Source organism: Myotis brandtii, unplaced genomic scaffold (genome assembly GCF_000412655.1).
Source record: "Myotis brandtii unplaced genomic scaffold, ASM41265v1 scaffold953, whole genome shotgun sequence".
Classification (NCBI taxonomy): domain Eukaryota; kingdom Metazoa; phylum Chordata; class Mammalia; order Chiroptera; family Vespertilionidae; genus Myotis; species Myotis brandtii.
In genome coordinates this window covers 461,258-479,639 of record NW_005371933.1, presented here as the reverse complement: position 1 = coordinate 479,639, position 18,382 = coordinate 461,258, and the positions used below count along the sequence as shown (strand labels likewise).

The 18,382-nt window shown below is 38.5% G+C and overlaps 1 protein-coding gene across 1 annotated transcript in view; it reads left to right on the top strand.

Moving 5' to 3' along the window:
• TTC27 (tetratricopeptide repeat domain 27) overlaps nucleotides 1-18,111 on the top strand; it is a 95,747-nt gene extending 77,636 nt beyond the window's left edge. Inside the window, exons 14-20 of the mRNA XM_005886046.2 lie at nucleotides 1,940-2,038; nucleotides 4,139-4,191; nucleotides 6,344-6,509; nucleotides 12,450-12,647; nucleotides 14,385-14,496; nucleotides 16,535-16,635; nucleotides 17,882-18,111. Of these exons, the coding sequence (XP_005886108.1) occupies nucleotides 1,940-2,038; nucleotides 4,139-4,191; nucleotides 6,344-6,509; nucleotides 12,450-12,647; nucleotides 14,385-14,496; nucleotides 16,535-16,635; nucleotides 17,882-18,004 (852 nt within the window). The 3' untranslated portion in view covers nucleotides 18,005-18,111. The remainder of the gene's footprint in view (nucleotides 1-1,939; nucleotides 2,039-4,138; nucleotides 4,192-6,343; nucleotides 6,510-12,449; nucleotides 12,648-14,384; nucleotides 14,497-16,534; nucleotides 16,636-17,881) is intronic.
• Nucleotides 18,112-18,382: the final 271 nt, after the last annotated feature.

Sequence of the window (18,382 nt, the reverse complement as noted above, 5' to 3'; positions counted from 1 at the left end):
TTTTAAGTGCCACTTTAATGCTGCCAATAAAACTCTTACAAGCTATTGCTTATTAAGATGCCATGCACATATGGGAATCAACCAATGAATGCATAAATAAGTGGAACAACAAATTGGTATTCCCTCCCTCTCTCTCAAGTCAATAAATAATTTTTTAAAAGGTTAAAAAAAAGATGCATCTATTTCAGAGGTGTTAAATAGTGAAAGGAAAGTATATCTTATAACTGATGAATAAATACACATATTTTGACCCTTTCAACTTGGTTAGAAGTTGAAGATCTTGTTTGGTATATCCACACTAATAAAAGAGAAACATGCAAATTGGTGTCACTCCGCTACACCAACCAGCCAATCAGAGCGACTGTTCAAATTAACCCAACAAAGATAGCGGTTAATTTGCATATGCAGGCATGGAGCGAAGACTAAAGACTGAAGAGGCCACAGGTCAGACCAAAGGCCTGGGTCCTGGGTGCTGGAGGAAAACCAGTGCCGGCAGCCAGGGGAAGGAAGGCCTATTGCGTGAATCTTCGTGCAACGGGCTTCTAGTTGTTTTATAAGTTAGCATCAGATTTTAGGCTCTCTCATATTGTATCATATTCAGTGAATGTGGTTTGGTGCTTTGGAGCTCTTTTCATTTGATTCCAAAAATAACCAGACGAAAGCAAAATGTAATGAGTTAATTTTTAGGTTGCTGGAAATCCCTTGATTCAGAAATGTGAATTTCTAACTTTGTTTCAACCTGTTACCTCTGCTCCTCCCCCCTCCTACCAAACACACACCCATCCCTTTCTCAACTGTCACCTATCCCTCTGACAACATCTATTCTCTATACAATTCCTGATAGGAGTTATTTATAGCCTTTTGGGAATTCAAGGCGAAGTGTTATAAACTGCCCAAGGATGTTTGCTTTCTAAGCCTTACCTCTAATTACTGGCTAAAAATCTTTATCTGCTTAAAGAACTTTCAGGCCTCAACTAGCCATTTGGAACAAGTTTTGTGGGAATTCCCTGGGAGGAAAGATGGGGGGTAGCCTCCTACTCTGCCTCCGTGGAAGGCTATGGACAGATAACTGAGCACCTCATTTCCTCTCCCACCCTGAAGTGTTCAACCAAATCCACCTTCAGGCTCACTGCCTTGGTCTGGAAGTCAGTGAGAAAGCGGACTGCATTCTGCTGGCTGTGCTGACTATATCTGAAAGGAAAGCAAACCCCCTGTAATAGCTGCATTTCTGACTAACTTCATTGAATTCTTATCAATTTTATCTTTCCTTTGATAGAGGCTATTGAATTTTAAGGAAATCCTGTGAAGTAAAGATTTCTTTTGTCATTTCAATAGCTACTTCCTCATTTACCTGTTTTTTAAATCTCTGTATTTGCAAATCTTATTGACTTAAGTCAGGCTTTCCATTCTGAGATTCTGAGCCTACTTTTTCTACATTATTTTCAGGCATGCCTAAGCAGATACATGCTAGGACAGTGTGAGTCTTGGTAAGAGTAGGCAGTGTGACTCCTTGTGGTCTTAAAGATGAAAGCAAAAACTTTTCTCCTTAAGTTTGTAGTACATTCATTCACCAGCTGTGAATCTGCTGATCCTTTGTATACTTTTTATATAGTTGATGCTCAGTAAAAATGTTAGATTAATCCCAAACATAATTTCAGGGCTGGCATTCATGGAGTTTGATTAACACAAAGAGTGGTCTTGCTCAGGGAAAGATGTGCAGTGATATTGTACCTGCTTTCAGTGTCATTAGCTTTGAAAATTATATTGGAAAATTCATCTCCATTTGCTAAATTTCCATACATTTATGTTCCTTATAAAATGTAAGGCAAATATTTATTATATAGCTCTGTGTTCTTTCCAGTAGTTGTTGATAGTATCTTAAATGTTCACATTACAGCCTATAAATGTGTGTTTGAATGACTGACTTTTGGCCTTGCAGCTCGGGGTGTGGTTTTCTCTCGGCTGTGCCTATTTGGCCTTGGAAGACTACGGAGGGTCAGCAAAGGCGTTTCAGCGTTGTGTGACTCTAGAACCCGATGTAAGTTTGTTTAGTCTTCTTTCCTTATTACAGCTCTAAGTGGGTATTCTCTAAGTTCTTCAAACTGTACTGGCGTTCAAAACAGTAATTCCTATCGGTGTATACTTTCAGTTATGCAAGATAAGTGCAAGAGATCCGCTGTACAACACTGGGTGACATTAATCATGCTGTATTGCGCACTTACATTTTTACAAACAGGGTAGATACGTAGATATCATGTTGTGTTCCCATCACTATGAAAAAAAAAGTCCAAAAATCCTTTCCTTCTAAGAATTTTATTGTTTTAGCTCTTATATTTATGTCCAATCTGTTGTTAAGACTTATTCATTAAACTTACCACACTATGTGTCATGATGGATGTTAACTAAAATTGTGGTAATCATTGCATAATATTTACATATATTAAACCATTATGCTATACACCTAAAACGAATACAGTGTTACATATCAATTATATATCAACTTAAAAAATTAAACATCATTTCAGATAATGTATTTTTTTAGTTCAAAAATTTTCATTTGATTTTTACAGTTTTCATGTTTCTGCTGAGATTTTCTAATTATGTTCCCTTACTATGTTCATGATTCTTCATATCTTTGATCATGTTTATAACAACCACTTTGAAGTTCTTGTGTGCTTATTCCAACATCTCCTTCATTTCTGTGTTTATTTCTATTAACTGATTTTTCCTTTGGCTATTGATGAATTTTCCTGCTTATTTGCATGTATGTCTACCAATTTTTTATTGTGGATGCTGTGTTGTTCAGTTTCTGGGTTTTCCATTGGAAGATAGAGTTTTATTTTGGCATTTAGTTAATTTACTTTTGTGGATCAGCTCAGTTTTACTCTTTGCTAGGATGGGTCTGGAGTTGTCTTTATTCTGCAGTTGCAATCACCCTTCTCTTAAGATACAACCTTTTGGGGCCAGTACTTAATGCCATGGGTGCTCAATGCCTTAAGCATTCTCCACCTGGTTAGTTAGAACTTGAATAACTCCTAGCACTGTGTGACGTCCAGAATTCCGTCCAGCTCACAGCTTTCTGGAGTTGTTCTCTGCCTGGCCTCAAGAAGTTTTGCCCTGCACATGTACAGCTTAGTATTCAGCCAAGGACTCAATGAGATGCTCACTGAGATTTCTGGAGCTTATTTTCTCTGCAGATCTCTCTTTCCTGGTATTTTGCCCTGCACATTCCAGCCAAATTTTCAACCCTGAACTTTGCACTCTTCTTCTAGACTTGCTCTGCTTTGTTTGGTTTCTGCCTCTCTGGAAGTGCCTCTGGTTAGAAGTCTAGGTTGATTGTTGAGATACCTCAGTTGTTTACCCTGTCTCAGGGATCACAGTCCTGTGACCAGGCTGTTGTCCAACTTCTTAAAAACAGTTTTCTAAAGTTTTGTCCAGTTTGTAGCTTTTTATGGTGATAAGTCCACTCTGGTACTAACTGCTATGTCTGCAAGCAGAGGTCCACATTGCCCTGTAATTTTTAAATCATATGTATGGAAATTGAGAATTACATACTCTGTGTTTTATAAAATGTAGAACAAAGAGGAACAAACATTCATATCATTCTTGTTAGAATCAACATTTATATAAAAGTTTTAATTTATTTTTGTCATTGAATAGAGGAATAGGTAGAGAAATGTGTTTGGTGAAATGCTTAGGAATAATACTGGAACACACACTCCCTTATTCTTCTATCTGATAAAGGATGACGGTAAAATAGCAGAGCCTTTTAAGATAGGAAAAACAATATTCTGAATACCTTGGGTTTGCAGCAAATCTATATGTGGTATAAATTATATTGTAAATTGTCCCACTATTTTGTAAATCTAAATGTAGAAATAAAATCTTAACTAAATTCTAAATTAGTACTTTAATAGTTATATCAATTTGTTGACTATTTTTGTGACCTTTTCATGCTAAATTATAAAAGTTACATTTAATTTACTTCATTTTTCTCATACACCTTTAAATATACCTTAGTGAAAATTGTGATTGTAAAGAGCACATCTTGGACTAGGAAAATATGTTATATTTTTGGTTGTAGCAATTATTTTACCTGAATGAGAATAGTCTATAACTGGGTTCTCTGTCATTTCAGAATGCTGAAGCTTGGAACAATTTATCAACTTCGTATATCCGATTAAAACAAAAGTAAGTACATCAGACAAATATGAAGAACTTTGCTTCCAAATAAATGAATGAGATTTTCTTCAACTGAATACTGAGGCATTGTGCCTTATAGCATTTGACTTCTAAATGTAGTTTATTTCTTGAAAACATTTAATGTGTAATAAAATAAGAAATATTATTTGAAATCTTTACTTGCTACTGAAGTTTTACATCCTAAACTTCCTTACATGAGAAAAGCAAGCATGCCTTCAGTTGGTCAATTCAATTGATAGATTCTTATTGATTACTTGCTGTGTACTAGACATGATTGAGAAATGGAAATACGAACCAATGTCTTTAGGGAGTGTAGGTGTAAAAAAATAAAATATTATGCCATATTATTAAAAATTGATTAATAATGTAGGTAGTATGTGGTAAATATTAACTGAGAAATACAAAGAGGATTATAATGTAGTGGGTGGCATTTGTAGAACATGTATTCTGTGCCAGATATCTCAGAAGAGAGAAGGTGTACAACCCGAGTTCAGAAACGCTTCTGAGAGAGTATTGGAACCAAGCTAAACTTTGAAGAATGAGTAGAGGGCACAGAGGAAAGCCATTCGGCCAAGGGGAATTGGATCCAATGCAGAGTGACAGGAGTGAAAGCAACGCCTGAGGAGAGAGAATCAGCTATGGACTCCAGAATAAGGTTGAAAAGGTTATTTGGGGTCAGGTTGCACTATGCTCTGATTATCTGACTAACAAGTTAAGACTATTCTGTTGGAAATTGGATGCCAAGATTTCAGTGGGGTAATTTCATGAAGAAAGAGCTTTTTGGGAAGATTTATCTGGTGGCAGTGTATGAGACTGACTAGAGAGGAAACTGCGGGCTGGGAAACCAGTTAGGAGACAGCTGTTGTAACAATCCAGGCAGGAGATAACTAGGCTGGAAAAAGAAGGGGCAGATGCCAGTTTATAAAGGGGACAACCAGATGGGCTTGTTGATTGGCCACAGAGAGCCCAGGAAAGGACAGAGACCAGGATTGCTATTACCTGAGCTGCAATGAATGGATTAAAGGATGGATATGTTTCTATTTTCATTTGGCCTTATTTTCAAACTTAATTTAATTTTTCTTTGTGGATTCACAAGATATTTCTAATGATATCATTAAGTCCACATTGCATTGAGATCATGAAATGCTTCCGCTGCTCTTGGATGACAGTCTACAAAAATAAAGGATTGTTTGTTCTACTGTTCTCTTCAGAAAATAATATTATGTTCTTGATTGCAACTGATTGTGTTAAAACTCACTAGAGACCCTTTTGATTGAAAGCGAGCGTCGAGGGAAATCCCTGCCATAGTTGTAGAATGATCTCAGTGGGTTTTTCTAGTAACCCTGATAATTTTGCATGAGGATTTCTTAGGAGTTTTTACACATTGTTTCTCAACTTCTTTTTGATGCTTTCGTGTCTGCATGTAGCTCCATGAATAGGTTTTGGTGTAAAAGTGGGATTTTAAGTTCAGAGGTAAATCATTCCTTCATTCTTAGCTTTTTATTCTTTTCTTTCTTTGCTGCTACTGCAGACAAGAGTAATTTTTGACTCAGGGGTAAATTATTACTGTTCCTCTCAAAAGAATCCTATCCATGCCGTACAGTGACTCTTCAAGCTATCTTGTCTATCCCTTTGCCATCACAAGGTTCTTCATTAAAGTTCTTTTCTCTGTGTCATCTGATTCCCCTCGACATTATGTCCCTTCCAGTCCCTTGGGAAATCTTTCCGTCTTCCTATACAACTTTCATCCTGCAGTATTCCTACCATGTGGCTTTGATAAGTGAATCCTGAATTGAAGTTCCTTCTAAAGAAGCCATATTTACCAAAAAAGAATTTCATTGCAAAAATTCTGAGGCCAGGAAATTACTGATAACATGGGCACACTTCTTTCAAAATGCTTGTTTTATTTCTACCTGTTTTTTTTTTGTTGTTTGTTTGTTTTTAATTTCATGCTTCTTTTAAAATTTTAAAAAATTGTAGGGAAATTTGAGGTGGTTTGGACCTCTAATTCTATTTATTACATGAATAATTAAGGACTGACAGAAAGTCCACATCCATACTTTATACACTTACCTAGTAGCTATGGTTTATTTAGCTGTGGTTATTCATATTGTTTTCTTTCAACTTGGACCTTCAATAGAGTGAAAGCTTTTAGAACTTTGCAAGAAGCCCTCAAGTGCAACTATGAACACTGGCAGATCTGGGAAAACTACATTCTCACTAGCGTTGATGTTGGGGAATTTTCAGAAGCCATTAAAGCTTATCACCGGCTCTTGGACTTAAGAGACAAATACAAAGATGTTCAGGTAGGATATTAATATTTTGTTATATTGGTTTGTGTTTGGTATTAATACTTGATTAAAGAATATAAATTGTTTCCTTGATTATAAACAGGAAAATTTTCAGTTTACACCAGGCCCTGTTAATAGCTCTTTTTAGAAGTATCATAGGATGCTGGTGGCAGTGTTTTCTCCTCTGCAGGTATGGGCAGGATCACTTCATAGTGGGTAAGTCATCATTGAGGGAAAGTTTTGATGGCTAGTGATGGGCTCAGTCATATTTAGCTTCATTGCATATTTCTGTCATCAACTTTATGACAACTAGTCAGTGACGATTGATAGATTGTCTGGAATATTTTTATCTTGGCTAAAATAATTTAACTTAATTTGACTCTAAGTTCAGCAACAGGTGTCTTTCAAAAAAAACTCTGATATTCTTATGTTTGACACTACCTGACCCCATTCTATTTTAATTTGCTTTAAAATTCTTTTTATCTATTCTTTTTCTACTTCTTTATAGATGTGATTATTGTTGTTTTAGTTTTTTTGTGTGTAAATTCACACTCATTTTAATACAGACATAGGGTAAATTAGCTACGAATTATTCTTTTCCCCCCACTATTTGTAATGACTTTTTTCTCTGTCTTAATTTTGACTGATGCATAAATTAGTATAGCTCAGAAATGCTTTTCTATAATAGTTCATATCTCGATTATACATATTTTTATCAATCTATCATAAAACTAATTTTTAAGTAACTGCATAACTAGTTCCTGTTCAGTTTTTCAGTTTTCTGCTATTGTAAATAATGCCATGAATATCCTTGTAGTCCTTGTATTTATTTATGCTTCTTTCCTCAGGGTAATTCTAATGTCGATTTGTTCTTTTTTCCCTTTTTTTTTCTCACTCTGTCCCCCCCCCCCCCCCCCCCCCCCCCCCCCCCCCCCCCCCCCCCATTCTCCTTTCCATCCTCTTTTTCCTCCTTTGATAACTTGGCACTTGGGCAAAAGAATTGAAATATTGCATTATTATACCCCATTTGCTGTTTATAAATGGAAGGGAAGGGGATTAACATATATTGAGTGCTTACTGTGTCCTAGAACTTACATGGGTAACCTTTTAGAACATACAGTATTTGAGGAGGATACTGAATATTCCTCATTTTGCAGTAGGTGACCCAGGGAGGTTCTACTACTTGACCAGTCCCATAGCCGGCACCACGCTTAGGCAGGCCCGTTTTCTCCTTGTGTTGACTTAAAGTCTGTGGGAAGATTTATGTTAAAAAGCACATTTCCCCATCATATTAATGTGCATGTGAACTATAGCTAACAGAGTCTTTTTTTCAAATTGGTGTCAGATTTATATGTAATAAAATGCACAGATCTTAAGTGTACATTTGCTGTGTTTTGACGAGGACATACTCTTATGCAACCACTCCCCAAAACAGATAGGAACATTGTCATCACAGAAGCTCTCACGTGCCCCTTCCAGTCACTGAGCCCCCACCCTCCCCTCAGCCACCACAGTTTCTGATTTCTGTCACCACAGTTCAACTTTGCTCTTTCTTGAATGTCATATAAATAGAATCTTGAGTGTCATATAAATACATATGTTATGTCTTCTATATAGATGTTCTTTGTGTGGCTTTTTCTTTGGGGAAGGAGGGAGGTAGTGTAGATGTGGGTGGGGCAGGTTGCCAACAAACTGAAGTCCTGAAACAAGTGGTGGCTGAGCATTACCTGAAAGAAAAGGGGACAGAGGAACATGTTTACACAAATACTCTCTGTAGAATAGGATGGTCTCCATTTAACTGGCGCCGTGTCTGAGGCTCAGCAGGGGGAACAATCAGGCCGATGTCTCACAGCTAACAGGTAGGAAAGCCGAGCCTCAGAGTCTGGCGTCTGGTCTGTTTACCCTAAAGCTTGTGTGTGTCTTTTCCACACGCTACGGTTTTTTTTTCCTTGAAGAAGTGAAAAAGAAAGTGTTTAACTGCCTATTGCACTCTGGTAACCAAGGTGTAGGGGAGCAGGGGTCAGGGTTATCAGACCAGGAAACAGAGCCAGTTCTTTGGAGAAATCCAAGTGGAGCAGGGGGTTAGCCAAGCCGGGGATCGGGAAATGGCTCTGTGCCTGGCCTCGAGCCCTTCTAGATGCTTTTGTAACTGTACCTAAGGCAACCGATTCCTTCTTGCTTTGAAGGCCTCCAGGATTCAAAGGCCAACACCTTGTGCTTTTGGCCAAGATTTTGGTGAGACTTGGCCAAGGACTTCAAGGTTTGTGCTGGAGATAGTTACACTTCTTTTAGTGGAGACTCTTCAGCATTGATATGAGAATTGCTTCTCCATGTGAGAAAATGTCAGCTCTCTTCAGGGGCTGGTGGTGGTTCCCTGCCATTATTGTCTGCTTGCTGCATCCTCCAAGCTTGGGCTATAAAGGAGGTGAGAAATAGGCTTAGGACAGAGAACGAAACAACAGTTCTCTATCACTGAAATGAATTAGAGGTGCAGGTTAGGGATGCAGAAGTCATTATGGGACAGAGTACAGGGCTGTTTATACTGATGACAATGAAATCCCTCTAAGAATCCGGATTAAAAAAATATACTTAGAGTATTTTATGATATACCAAATGAATTTCAAATGGACTAAATATATGCTAAATATGTTTCATCTCAGAAAAATTAGGAATAGAAGTGGATACTTACCAAATTTTCTAAACTTTGAAACAAAAAAAAAGAAAGCTTAAAGGAATTTTTATGACTTCATTAAAAAAATATGTGACAAAAATATTTGTAACCAAGAGGAAGATAAAAACCTAAGAATATCCTTGTTATATAAAGAGTTAACATCTGCTACAGGAATGAAATGTTAAATGGGATAGAAAAAAGGATTCAGGAACAGACTCAAATAAGTGTGAGAATTTAGTGTATAATAAGGATGGCATTTAAATCTGTGGGATAAAATTGGAATATTCAATATGTATTGGAATAGTTGGCCAAGTATTTGGGACCAAAAATGGAAGCTCTGCGTCACTCCTTAAACCAAAATAAACACAAATGGATTAAATATTTAAATTGAAATGCCTTGAGAAGCAGGATGATGTTGTAGGTAAGAGCATAGATTCTGGGGTTAGACAGCCTGGGCTTTTTGCCTACATCTGCCAGTCATGAGCTATATGACCTTGGGCGAGTTACCGCAACTACTTTGTTCTTTAATTTTATAAAATGGGGATGATAATAGTACTTGCCTCACAGGGTTGTTGTGAGGATTATATGACATAATGTATGTAAAGGGCTTGGTATAGTGCCTGGCACAAGTGTTATTTAAGTGTTGCTATGCTGTCATCATCGTCATTATCATCATTAATGAAAAGGTAAAATCATAAAAGCACTAAAAGAGAGTATGGTAAATATTTTTTTAAGCTTAGGGGTGGAGGAAACATTTTTAATCATGACACAATGCCATACTTCATTAAGGAGAGATTTGATATTTAAAATCTCTGCACGGAAGGAAATAATGACTGACCAGTGAGTGGGGTGCTGGAGGTCACAGTCTTCGTAGGGGCAGGCTGTGATGTGACAGCCATTCATGTAGTGCTTCCTGCACTGAAACTGGAAGATGATTAATAGAAGCCGGGTAAGTGACCTGGTGAGAGTTTATTTCAGTGTTTTCAATTTTGTCTTGGCCTTTCTACTTAGTTTCCTAGGGCTGCTGTAACAAATTACCACAAACTTGGTGTCTTCATACAACAGAAATTTATTCTCTCCATTCAGTTCTGAAGGCTAGAATCCAAAATCAAGATGTTGGATGTGTCATTGCTCCCTCTGAAGGGTTCTCCCAGCATCTGGTGGTTTCTGGCATTCCTTGGCTTATGGCGGCATCACTCTGTCTCTGCCTCCCTCTTCACCCACTTCTTCACCTCCTCCTCTGTGTCTGTGTGTCCTCGCTGCTTTTAAGAACACTAGTCATTGGCTTTAGGGCCCACGTAATCTAGTATGGCTTCAACCTATCTAATTATATTTGCAAAGACCCTATTTCCAAATAAAGTTACAGTCTGGGGTTCTATATGGACAGGAATTTGGAGGACACTATTCTACTCACCACAACCACCATGCTCCTTTTTAGGGAGAATGCAGTCCCCCCTCTTTCCATTGTCCCCTCATGTAGCCTACAGTGAGGGGAGAAGATGTTGGACCAACTCTGAGATCCCAGAAAAAATCAAGTATTTTACTAATTTAGTGTGCTTCTTTTGTACATGTTAATTATTATTTTAATAGGCCATCACTTTCAAACCATGTTCATTCTTGAAATATTTACAGAATGAGTATTTAAAATAAGTGGTGCATATTCACACATTTTCTTCTGTATTGTTACTTTCAGATTTAACTACATACGTGAGATTGTAATGTGAATTTATAGGCAGAGATAATGTTCCTTGTCCAAACAAAGAAAAAGCACAATTGAATGTTCTCCTGTGGAGTTTTATCACTGTGTATAATTAGGACCATAAGCCTGAGCTCACCTTCCTAAGTGTTCACGGTCCAGAGGAGCCTAATATCCTCAGCCACATCTCATGCCTGGATCAGAACGCATGAGCAAGGTGACACACTGCTTGCATGTCTGTTAGCCACACTTTCTGAAAGAGATGTGTTCATTCAGCCTTTCTTTCAGGCACAGGTATTTAATGAGGCTGTGCTGTGTGCCAGGCTCTGTGTTAGACCCTGTGATATAAGCTGATGAAACATGGTCCTCTTCCTGAAGTACAAAGTAAGAATAAAGATGTGGGCAGCTTCTCTCGGAACCTTGCTACTCACAGTGTGGTCTGCAGACCATCAGCATCAGCATCACCTCTGGGCTTGTTAGAAATATAGAATCTCAGTCCCAAAAAGATCGACATCTCCATCAGGATGGGTATCTGTCAAGCTCCTGGGTGATGTCAGTGCTGTTGGCCCATGGGCAAGGTCAAGCTGATTCTTTAGTGGATCCCCCATTACAGCAGTTGATGATTGAAGAGGCACTTTCTATGCTTCTAGGAAGCTGTTTTGAGACACATTGTCTAATATAGATATGACAGATATGTAACCTGCTCTGGGGCTCAGCCCATCTGTCCGCACCCAAAGCATCTGGGATAGAATGTGTAAACAAATGAAAGCAAGATAGCCAAGAAGTGGACAAGTGGTGAGCGGACCTGGGTAGTTAGAAGGACAAGAGATACTTTCTGGGTACCCCGCATGCCTAATGCAGATGCATTAGCAGTTAATCGCTCAGCACTTAGGAAGAGCCAGGACCTGGCTGAGGAAGAGATGTGGGTTCTGTGTTTCACTCTCGGGTAGAGGGAGTGTGAGACGTTGACAGGACATGCTGGAAGGTATGAGGCCCACCATCATGGAGCTCTGGAGAGGAGTTGGGCTGGAGCTGTGCCGACACTGTCAGAGGAGACTGGGTAAAATCTGTGAAGCTACAGGTGTGGGTCAGGTCATTCGGAGAGCACTGAGCACAGTGCCCTGGGAAAGAAGAGCCCTCTGGGAGGCCTGAAAAGGGACACCAGAGAGGTAGTCAGCATGTCGTTCTGCAGAGTGACTCAGGATGGCTTGACTTTTACTTTATTTTTAAAAGTGTAAGGATGAGCCCCGCCAGTGTGGCTCGGTTGATTGAGCGTTGTCCCATGCACCAGGAGGTCGCAGGTTCGATTTCCGGTCAGGGCACATGCCCGGATTGTGGGCTTGATCCCCAGGAGGGGGCGTGCACAAGGCAGCTGATCGGTGTTTCTCTCTCATCAATGTTTCTCTCTCTCCCTTTCCCTTCCTCTCTGAAATCAATAAAAACATATTTTAAAGAGGAACGTGTAAGGATGATCTTCTAACAGGTCTCAAGAGGTTTGTCATTGTTGTTGATGAAGGTGATGGTTGCCTTCGTTTTTTATTGTTTGGTTGTTTCTAGCTTACCAGTTTCTTCTGTGCACATTTTTAAGGTCCTTAAAATCCTAGTGAGGGCCGTGATTAATGGGATGACTGATCGCAGCGGAGATGTCGCAACCGGCCTCAAAGGAAAGCTGCAGGAGTTATTTGGCAGAGTAACTTCAAGAGTGACAAATGACGGGGAAATCTGGAGGCTGTACGCCCAAGTATATGGGGATGGGCAGAGTGAGAAGCCTGAAGACAACGAAAAGGTGAGTCCTTCTTCACGCCTGGCTCTTGTTTGGAGATATGTCTAGTGGATCTGCTTTTTTCATGGTTGGAGAAAACGTTTAATGATTTGTAAGATAAGATTAATACGCTCCAGTTTTGATTCAGTCTTTAACATAAGCACTTTGAATTGTGGGCAGGTTAAGACTTGTAAGCATTCATCTTTTCTCTGTCCATGAATTTTTCTTATATAAATGTTCTCTGTTTCCTGCCAAAGGGTCTCTCTAAGCAGCTTCCCTACCTACCAGAGCTGTGGCAAACAGCTGGCTCATCATGTCTTCTGTACCCTTGCTGCAGGCTCATTGCTAAGGACTAAGGTAGATTGGGTACAAGGACAAAAGGGTGTTTAAATCTGCGATGGGGACTGTGAAAGGGAAAAAAGAGGAGGAATAGATAAGAATATGTATTGGAGAAGAGCTTGGTGGAGGTTGCCCTGCTGTCTCACGGGCACCACTTACACTCCAGTTGTGCCTTTGGCCTCCTATCTTAGACCTTGCAGGGGCCTCCGGAGTTTCCAAGTTTGGAACAATTGTGTTCTTCTCAAACATCCACAACAAATCACATGTGGTCCCACGTGAGTTTGGAATTAGCCACAGTACAGCTCATCTGTGGAATCCATAGCCACTCTCTCTTCCCTCGGCCTACCCAGCTGGCTTCTCCCAGTGCCTGTCACCTGGAGAACACATACTCACACTTTCGCACCCACTTCTGCCGTCTGTCCTTCCCAGTCTCCTTGAATTCCCTGCTCCCTTGTCTATATGGAATTAAGGTTACTCTGAATTCTCTCATCTGTGACTTCTCCCTCAAGAATCAGGTTGTGAAAGAAGTGTCTTAAACTCTTGTGAGTTTTTTTGTTTTGTTTTTTACATGTCACTATTTTTATTGTTTGCTGCATGACTGACCTGTGAACTCAGAGTACCAGGATTTTGGTAGAAGTGTCAACTGAGGACTATCTATATTAGAGAGAACCCAAATTGAATATTTATCTCAAAAATTTAAAAAGACAACAAATTGTTTAAGTTAAATTAATGAAATATGTCAATGAATAAGAAATATGTAATTTTTCTAGAGTTTTTCTTTCAGTATAAAGATACATATCATGCACATTTGCACACATACATATATGGATGTACCAATATTAATATTAATTACCAAATACTAATTATTAAATACTAATACTAAGCTTATGCTGATTTTAAATTTCAGTTATAACTTTCAAGTTAATGGTTCAAATTATGTGCATTCCTACATCCTCTCTGTCTCCCCTCTTTTAGTGTTTTTTTTTTAAATTTTCTTTAGTGATTAAGGTATTACTTATGTGTCCTTATTGTCCCCCCACCCCCTGCTTCTTGTGAGTTTTCACACCTCTCAATAATTCTGTAGTTTCACCAAGTTCACACCTCCTTCTCTTAGCTGGTCTCTTAAGCTAATGGCTACGAATGCTAAGGAAGTATGTATACTCTTTGTAGACCTCCAAATTGGGCATTTGTAAATTTCTGTTTGAAGGGAAGTGTCTTGGTCCAGTGTCATGTGACGTTTTTTCATGCTGATTGCTGTTGGATGAGCATCCGTGCCCCTTCTTTGATGAGAGTGAGGGAGACTGTGCTGTGTCCCACAGGTGCTGGTTTTCAAGTTGCAGTTAGTTCCGTGCAACTTCCAGGGAACAGTTTGAAATGTGAACTCTGTTTGTTATTCTGAATTGTTGTTCCTTTTTTCCTCAGGCGTTCAACTATCTCTCTAAGGCCTACAAGTGTGACACACAGTCCAGTGGCTGGGAGAAAGATATTGCATCATTTAAGGAACTGGTTCGGAGAGCCTTAGAACTTGCACATGGTATTGATGTAACATTTGCCATCCATGGCATGTTAGAATGTATTATTACTGATAAGAAAAAGTAGTAGTCAAGAGTAAAGTGTCACTACAAATAGTTTCAAATTGTATTGAAATTGTTGTATTCAGCAAACATTTATAGACCAGCTGCTATGTAGTAGGCACTTGCGAGCAACAAGAAGACAGGATAGAGGCTTAAATTCCATTTGAATAGTGACTGGTATTAGAAACTTTAGAGATATGAAAAACCCTTACAATGGTAGTTAACCTTCAGGTCACAGTCTATTGCATTGATATATAGTATTAAGGATATCTGTTAACCTTTCATGACTCATACATAGTCTTCCTTTATAGATGAAAATATTTATTCATAAAATATATAGATTTCTGGAACTCAGAGCACTATACAAAGAGCTGTTGCATATATAAAAGAAATAAAAAGTATAACCAAATAGCCTTGAGAAATGTAATGGGTGATATTTGAGGGGAGAAGTAACCTTATATGTAAAGTTGTATACCTATGTGGTAAATATATTCCAGATAAAGGCTGTTTTTAATTATTTGCATTAATAATTTGGTGATGCATTTTTATATTTATACTAGTAGCCCAGTGCACAGATTCGTGCACATTGAAAAGAAATTAATTAGAAGAAATATTTTAGTATCACTATTCACCCTTTCTCTATAATAGAAGTATCAGAGATGAAAGAAAATTAGTAAAATGTATATGAAAATAATATATAAATTGATTAATAAATAAACAATAACAACATGATATAACTGCAACAGAGACATGATATAAAAACAACAAAAACATGATATAAAAACATTGATAAAAACAATGACTGATAGATTAAACTTATTCTAATATCTCCCTGTATACCACATTAAGAGTAAAAACACTTTCAGAGTGCTTGACTAATTTCCCTTATGATGAAGTATTTACAACTTTAACATCACACACTCTTCGAACTCGAGAGAAAGCAACATATAACTGACCATGTCCGAAAACGGGCTCGGGTAGGAGTATTCCTACTCTGTCTAGAGTTTGTCCTTGTGATTTATTAATAGTCATTGCAAATGCTGGCATCATGGGAAACTGTCTTTGAATCAATTTAAATGGGAGGCCAGTGTCAGATGCTGATAGTTGATCTTCAGACATACCAGTATTCTGTTGCTGCTGCTGCTTTCTTTCAGCTTCTGAATGTCAACCAAAACAACCAAATTCACGATTGACAATGACAGATCTTAACACGCGCATGCGATTGGGGCCAATGAGAGCTTTATATGCGCGAGTCAGCGTTTATTTTTAAATTGCCAGTGTGTGTCTTATGTACCAGCCGGTTGGGCGGACGGACATATGGTTGGTCACTTAGCCTTTTATAGATATATATTTGATTATGGGTCATTGATGCCCTGGGATTACAGTTCAAACCACAATGTTAAGAACTGAATCAAAAGGACTGTGAACTCATCCTAAAGTCCTCTAAATTCTTCTGCAACTGATAGTTACAGCAAATGGGGAGCTGCGGTTCCATCCCAAGTGCAGGCACATCGGTTGTTGATATCAGTTCTCCCAGACGGTGGTGTAAACCCTGAGTGTGAAATCGCAGTAGGAACCGAGCTGTGAATCTCTCTCATGTCACTTCCTTGGGCTAGTATTATCAGCAGTGAGTCCCTTGGGGAAGCCACACTGAGAGTATCATGTCTCTGATGTGTGTGTGTGTGTGTGTGTGTGTGTGTGTGTGTGTGTGTGTGTGTTTCAGAGGGTCTCTTCCCAATGATCTGCAATTCACCAAAATTTACCTATTTTTCTCAAAATTCTCTTTTTACCAATAAGTTATCCTTCTCAAAGAAAGACAAAAGGGAGGATTATGCACATAATTATTATCCTTTTGCCAAATTAAAAACTTTCCATGAGAAATATTTCTCAAATCTGTTACTTTAAACTCTTAAGTAATTGTGAGGGTTTTGTGTGTTTTTTTACCTATGAATGATCAGCAGCAATTTTTATGGATGTTTCCCGGTGTTTTTCTTCCAGTGGCTGTGAAATGCAGTGAAAGCAAATCCAGTCCCCAAGAGGCTGTACAGGTGCTTTCTTCAGCTCGGCTCAACTTACGGGGCTTGTCTTCTAAAGCAAAGGTGAGGTGGATGTGGGTTAACTCGGCTGTCCTACAGAGAAGGCTGTAGTATCAGCCCGTGCTCTTAAATCTTCCTTTACATCAGGGCTAATTTTAGGCCCACATTACATTTTTTATATTAGTTCCCAGGTAGTTAGTTACTTGTACTGATGAGGATTTTATTGGCCCAGTGGCTAGACCACCCTAAATGTGGCTTAGTTAGGGCTCTTAGAAATTAATACTTACAGTCCAGCCCTTAATGCTTTCTGTAAATTAAATTCCCTTAATGCTTTCTCTACATTACATTAAAACAATGCTCTTCTTTTATTATCACTTTTCCCAAAGTGCGGCATATATGCCACTGGTAGCACTTGAGTAACCTTAGGATTTTAATATATATTTATTTCAATGCATATTAGAAAAAGTATAACTGGCTTACACATTAGACTTACAGTTTCACGAAGATTATTTAGCCTATTTCTCATTTACAGTAATGCTACTAGTAAAATGTTTCCTTTGAAAAAAGACTTACTATGTGAAAATTGATTTAGAGAAAAAATAGTAAGTAGGTTGTATGTGGATTTGACAAACATTGTTAAGGTAGACAAGTGACTCAGGTTTGGCAACCTGTGGGCAGTGCTGGGAGGTGAGGAGCCTGCCAATCACGAGCTCCTGGCCCAGCAGGCACTAGAAGGGCAGCTGCGGAACCAGTGGACGTGCTGACGCACATAGGCTGCAGTGTGCTGCCCAAGGCAGTTCCTTTTACAGGAGGGGGTGCATTCATCTTTATTTTATTTTTGCTGGGTCTTTTGTTTTTACCAAATCTTGATCATCTTTGTGACTCTCAGTCCTAAACTGTAATTATTTTCAAGTAATTAGCATAAAGGATCTGATTTATATAAATGTGAATTAAAATATATTTTTTGTTTGTGTACACAGTGAATAGGGTTGTTTTGTTTGGATGAATAATATCCCTTCATCCAAAAACCATCCTGTGACACTGAACTTACTAATCATATTCACGCAGCCATTATGAAGGGCAGCACTCATTTGAATTTACAAGTTCAGGCCTGTTGTATTTCTTCCATTCATCCCTTAACTGTTGCAACTCATACTTTTCCAGGGTGGTGAGCAGCACAAACACTGCCCTTGCTGCTATAATGTTGCGGTATTATTATGCAAAGGAGTTTTAGTTCTGTACTCTGTCTATATTATTTTAAAGAGATTTTCGTTGTTTTGATAGTTCTGCTTTGTTCTTTATGCTGCAGCAACTTTTTACAGATGTGGCCAGTGGAGAAATTTCCGGGGATTTAGCTGACGAAATAGCAGCTATGGACACCCTAGTACTAGACCTCCAAGACCTAAGCAACCAGTTTCGAAATCGGTACTGACTATCCTGGGAGCGGTTCTGGAAAAGGTGCTTTCGCCTTTGGGATGTTCTCTTACACCTGTGGATCTGAGACTGATTTTTACATAAAGTTCTCTTTTGTGGCTAACATTCTTGTTTTTGTGATTATTCCAATATTTGAATTTCCTGAAGTACATTAAGTGAAAAGTCTCCTATTTTCCTTAGCTTAGTTGAATTCAGTATTTTTTATTATTCTTGAGGTATTTCAGCAAAAAGCAAAAAAATTATAATTTTCTTTTTTAACATAGGGCTTACTCTCAGCCTAAAATGAATTAGATCATTCTTTGGAAAAACTTGGTCTAAACAGGAAAAAAAAAAATAATCACACACTACAAGTTTGTGGAATCATTAGATTGTCTGC